The 5,597-nt window shown below is 46.1% G+C and overlaps 1 protein-coding gene across 2 annotated transcripts; it reads left to right on the top strand.

Annotated features, from left to right (window-relative positions):
* The first annotated feature begins 1,294 nt into the window (after positions 1–1,294).
* On the top strand, positions 1,295–3,123 carry LOC103582522 (protein BEX1-like). 2 transcript variants are annotated; one of them, XM_008564091.1, is made up of 3 exons: positions 1,295–1,403; positions 1,787–1,865; positions 2,483–3,123. In XM_008564091.1, exon 3 carries the CDS (start codon positions 2,488–2,490, stop codon positions 2,875–2,877), a length of 390 nt encoding a protein of 129 aa, XP_008562313.1. In that variant the 5' UTR covers positions 1,295–1,403; positions 1,787–1,865; positions 2,483–2,487; the 3' UTR covers positions 2,878–3,123. The 2 variants fall into 2 exon arrangements, with proteins under 2 accessions (XP_008562313.1, XP_008562312.1); XM_008564090.1 differs by lacking the exon at positions 1,787–1,865 and adding an exon at positions 2,074–2,155 and having other exon boundaries at positions 1,339–1,403.
* Positions 3,124–5,597: the final 2,474 nt, after the last annotated feature.

Below are 5,597 nucleotides of genomic sequence, written 5' to 3'. Positions count from 1 at the left end.
TGTACTTCCAAAACCAGGTGAGAAATAATAGAAAGGTCCCATAGAGGATTCTACCTGGACTAGGCAAAAAAGAGAAGAGAGCAGGAAGTCTTTGGAGGCTGTCCACCCCAGCAATTACTTCTGCACTCTTCTTGGTATCTCCCACCACAGAGCTGTAGAAGAGCCCCATTCTGGTTTCCAGTATGGAAACAGACCTCTCATCTTTGCTGGGAGGTGCGTCACTAGGTGGGAACTTGGGGAAGAAATGAAGGAAAAGAACCAAAGGCATTTACTAAGGTCACCACCTTGGTCACCTCTCCTACATTTTTGGAGTAAGCAACAATCAGGAGACTGAAGGAGGAAATGAGAGGCTCTGGAATATGGTGGTGGGAAGACCCACACCTTCTCAACCGCTCGCCAGGGCAGGGATAATCGAACTATCGCTGCATCCCTAAATCTGCCTTGGCCTTACAGGTCTTTCTTTTTCATCAATAGTAATAGCCATTAATTTCCAACAAATGACATCAGTTGTCAGCAAATGCTTGTCCATATTTAATGAGTGTTAATTATAATAGAATAAAATAGAAATGTTTATTAACAAAACTTGAAATTTGTCCCAGAAGGAAAAAACAGTAAGTTATTTACATAAAATGGCCAAGATCTGACATCTGATTATTTTAGTTCTCTCTGAAGATTTATTTCACAGATCATTTTCATAATACCGACTGTGTTCAGGAAGAGTCTTTCTTTTTTGTTCCCCCATAAAATTTTCAAACAAACTAGAATGCTTTAAAAATGATGGTGTGTGGAATCCAAACAAAATATTTTCTGCGTGTACAGGTGAATATAAACAGTAATTTCGTTTTTGTTGTTTGTTTGTTTGTTTGTTTCTTACTTCCCCAGGTTGAAGCAATTCCTTTGAAGAAAAATTTCATAATATTCAATTTTTTGAGGCATGCTTATTTAAGAAAAGGAAATGTGGAGAAATTATTAAGAAGCATATATACAGCCAGGGAGAAGTAGAAAGAAAGCAGAAAAGGCCAAGGCCAAAGCCAGGGATGGGGGTACAGACTTTCCTTGGTAACAAGAGAAGGGCAAACTCCAACCGTAAGACGGTGATGCCACCTGTGGGCTCTCAGATTGGAGAGGACCGAGAAGACTGGCAGGGCTGTGCGCGCTCAGGCACCGCACGCAGACAGGCCGGGTACTGAGGCTGTGCGTGTGCAGGCGGCGCGGGGGGAGGGTTCCTGCTGCAGTGGCCTCCTGAATTGGGGGGCGAGCTCGGCGCTGACGCGCGGCCCTCACGTGACCTGGAGCTGCAGAGCGACGCAGCCTTCGGTGCAGTCGTCATTCCCGTCTGGCTACCAGCTCCCCGCTGCCCTGCGCACGGCGGGCTGGCACGGGGCCTGGGGAAAGCGGAGCAGGTAAGGGCCCCGGCCCCGCTCGCGGAGCCCTGGGCTTCGGCTACTTACCCACCCCCGCGGCGGGCGCAGGGGAACAGAGCAGCGGGTCCCGCAGCTTTCTCCACACCCCAGCATTCTTGGGAACATAATGGCGTGGGGGTCAAGGGGTGGCAAGGGTTTCAGGGGGGCAGCACAGCAACTAAGAGCGACGGGAAGTCACCTTCGACTCCCTGCAGGAAATCGGTGAACACAGCGCGGGGTCGGGGCAGCCGAGGGTGGGGGCAGGAGACGCAGGGCGAGGGCGGCGAGGAGGGCCCAGGGCTGGGAAGGGTCTGGATGGCGGCGGGTGGGCCCCGAGCGCTCGTCTGCAGCAGCCCCGCTCCCCCCACCCCGACCGTCTGCAGGTCTGCGGGGCTAAGTGTCCCGGCGGCGCACCTCGCGGCGAGAATCAAGAGGAGGAGGAGACTGCACGGATAGACCCAGGTCGGTGCGAGGGACACTGATGGGGGGCGGATGCAGAGCCTGGTCTGAGACCCTTTCCCTGCTCCCCCATCATCTGTCCTCCATTTTGGTGCCTGCAGAGGTCTATGGATGGACGAGTAGTGAAAATGGTAAAATGGTTGGTGGCGGCGGGTGGGCGCCGAGCGCTCGTCTGCAGCAGCCCCGCTCCCCCCACCCCGACCGTCTGCAGGTCTGCGGGGCTAAGTGTCCCGGCGGCGCACCTCGCGGCGAGAATCGGGAGGAGGAGGAGGAGACTGCACGGATAGACCCAGGTCGGTGCGAGGGACAGTGGTGGGGGGCGGGGGTGAGGGACGTGTGGGTAGCCCAGTCTGAGACCCCAATCCCTCCCCTTCCCGTCCCCTCATCTCCACCGTCATCCCCGTCCTCCATTTTGATGCCTGCAGGGGCCTGGCAGTGGATCTGCAGGGAAAATGGTGGGCTTTGCGGGAGGGAGGGGCTCCTCCTAGAGGGCGCACGGGGCCTCTCAGGTGGGAAAAAGTGAAATTTCAGGCTCTGAATTTTGAAAGGTGCGTAGTGGGGCCTCTGTCCTCGGTGCTGATCAGTTCACCAAGAATTCAGTCCTTTTTCTTGTCTTCTAGGAGTAATGGAGTCCAAAGAGGAGCAAGTGGTAAAAAATCTCAAGAAGGAAAGTGCCCAACAGGAAAATGAAGAAAAAGATGAAAAGGAGCCAGTTGCTACTAAAGGGGGAGAGCCCTTGGCCCTCCTTTTGGAAGCTGATGAATACTCTGTGCCTAGAGGAAATCGTAGGCGGTTCCGCGTTAGGCAGCCCATCCTGCAGTATAGATGGGACGGGATGCATAGGCTTGGAGAGCCCCAGGCAAGGATGAGAGAAGACAATAGGGATAGGATTGGGGAGGAGGTGAGGCAGCTCATGGAAAAGCTGAGGGAAAAGCACTTGAGTCACAGTCTGCGGGCAGTTAGCACTGACCCCCCTCACCATGACCATCGTGATGAGTTTTGCCTTATGCCCTGAATCCTGATGTTTTCCTTAAAGTTTATAGGGAGAAACCTGCTTCCTCAACTTACATGTTTGTGATGTACTTCTCTTGTAAACATTTTGATGTTACTTGTTTCTTGTGGGTCTCCCATTACCAGCTTCTAATTGAATGTTGTGTTTTTTACCCTATTTGTAAGTTTCTGTCAGCAGGGGAGTTTTGCCTATAGCATGAAAAGATGCTCATTATATATTGTGAAGTTAATAAAGCAATTTTAAAAAGCATTCTCTGTATTTATCCTTTATTATTTAGAGTCTTATATTTAACTGTTTAATACATGAAGAGAAAAGTGATTGAAATTAAAATATACCAAATAATTAATATAGGGCCTCATTTCTGTAAGATGGGTTGATGTATTCTTTATATTTTCTGTACTTTGAGAAAAAATGGGAACAATTTGTAATGACCTTATGAAAGCAGTATGGTCACTTAATAAATACTTGGTGACCAAATTTGCATCTCTTAGCCGAATAAACGCCAGTTATTTTTTTCTATAAATCAGGGATGACTTAAGCTTCACACGACTGTGAAACAGAGTCATGAGTGTGTGATCCATCCTCACCTATTATGCATGACCCCCATCAGATTTTCCCTTAATATATTTAGCAGAATGCCCAAAGATAGGTCTCACCAATCCACCATACCCTCTCTTCCCCTCAGGATTGGAATAGCCTGTTGGTCATGCTGCAATTTCTGCCTGACAAGAAGTAGGCACTTAAAAGTAAAATTAATAAAGACTGAGTCAGGAGCTCTGAGATCTTGGCTCAGTTCAGTCCCTAAATAAGTAAATAACTTTGGATGTGCAACTTCGCATCTCAAAAAGAGATTACTAGCAATTCCTAAAGGAATACTAGGTTCATTTAGTAATATCCCAGGGTTTCTCAAAGTATGCTAATCTGCCACCTGTGTGAGAATCACTTGGGACTTTCTTGAAAATGCAGATTCATACATAGATCAAGGGTCCCACCCTAAATCTGCTGAATGGGCTTCCAGAAATTTTATTTTTAACAGGCTTTCTTGATTATTCTGATGCACATTAATATCTAAAGGTCTATTCTTATGTGTATATTTATTATTTTCTCAGTTCTTAAGTAGGAACCATAATAACTAAAAGAACATAAAGGTGAATATCTGAATTCAGTTGGAAAGAGCATTAAAATGTGAAGTATAAGAACAACAAAAAGACCTTTCAATTTATTACATACAAATTTAAATTTAAAATATGTACATTAAAAAGTTAACAGTGGTTACCTCTTATAGAATATTGGGTGATTTTTTTCTTTGTACTCAACTGCATTTTTCTTCAAAAACATGAATTACTTGTGTTAAAAAGAAATACAAGCTAACAACAGGTCCAGAATTCTTCAGTGAGTTAACAAATGCAATGGAAACACTTAAAAATTCCCATAGACAGAACTCAGATATTTAGATTTCAAGCTACCCTTGGATACAATATTCATGTCTGTATTAGTTCGTTTCTGTTGTTTATAATAAAATACCTGGAAATAGGTAATTTGTGAGAAAATGAAATTTATTGATTATAGTTTTGGAGGATGGGAAGTCCAAAGTCCAGGGAACACATCTGGTGAGAGTCTTCTTTGGTGGTGGCTTTACAGCAATGCAGGGGTCTCATATGGCAGAAAATGGTGGAGCAGAGAGGGAGAGTTTCTCACATGGTGCTCTTCTTTTAAAGACCTCAAAACAAAACCCATGACCACCATTATTTATCCATTCAGCAGGGCATGGTCCTTAGGCCTCACCTTTCAATTACCATAACAGGATTTCCCACCCTAAACATTTACAGTGGGGATTAAGCGTCAATAACTTTGGGGGCCATTCAATCCACTTCAATGGACTGCTCTAATTACTCCTCCTAATGAATGTAAGCAAAATCACTAAGTCTTACTTCTAATTGATAAAATACAGCAAAAGTGATGGGACATCACTTCTGTAATTATGTTACAACTGATTGTGACGTCTATCTTGCTAGCAGACTCACTCTCTCTCGCTCCCTCTCCTCTTCCCCCTACATTCTTTTGCTGTCTGTGATGGAACAAGCTGCCATGTTGAGGAGGCAAGTATAGCAAAGAAGTGAGAGTGTTCTCAAGCCAACAGCTAGTGGAAAACTGAGGCCTTCAGTCCAATAACCTTTGAGGAACTGAATCCTGTCAAAACAACAAAAGTGAGTTTGGAAGCAGAACCTTCCCCAGTGTAGTCTTCAGATAAAGCCCTGTCCCTGGCCAACTTCTTGGCTGCAGTCTCACAAAAGACTCTGAAGTGGAGGACCCAGGCATCTCTGTGTGGTCCCTCGACAGTTGAAATGGGGTGGGGGCTCCAGGCTTGGGTGATGAGGTCTTGGCTCCTCTGGCTTAAACCCACACATTGGCTTCCACCTGCATGAAGTTGAGGTTATGCCTCCAAGCACAGTGCCTTCGTGTCTCCCGGAATGTCTCACTCATTGGAGAAGCTTTATTAAGTGTTTATTGACTAGATGAATGAATACATGGTCAGGCTAAGAAGGGATTGATGAGGTTAGGGAAGTACCTTGTTCATGTGAATAGAATCAGATTATGCTCTTTTTAAAATAGGCCTTTAATCGTTTTAGTCCCTTGGGAGGGAACAGTATGTAAACCTCAGATTTCCAGAGGGAAATCTAAGACATGGGAAGGGCAGTGGCTGGTTTCCAAACCACAGGATG

This window comes from Galeopterus variegatus, unplaced genomic scaffold (genome assembly GCF_000696425.1).
Source record: "Galeopterus variegatus unplaced genomic scaffold, G_variegatus-3.0.2 Scaffold16605, whole genome shotgun sequence".
NCBI lineage: Eukaryota > Metazoa > Chordata > Mammalia > Dermoptera > Cynocephalidae > Galeopterus > Galeopterus variegatus.
This window is presented reverse-complemented; position numbering and strand designations above follow the sequence as displayed.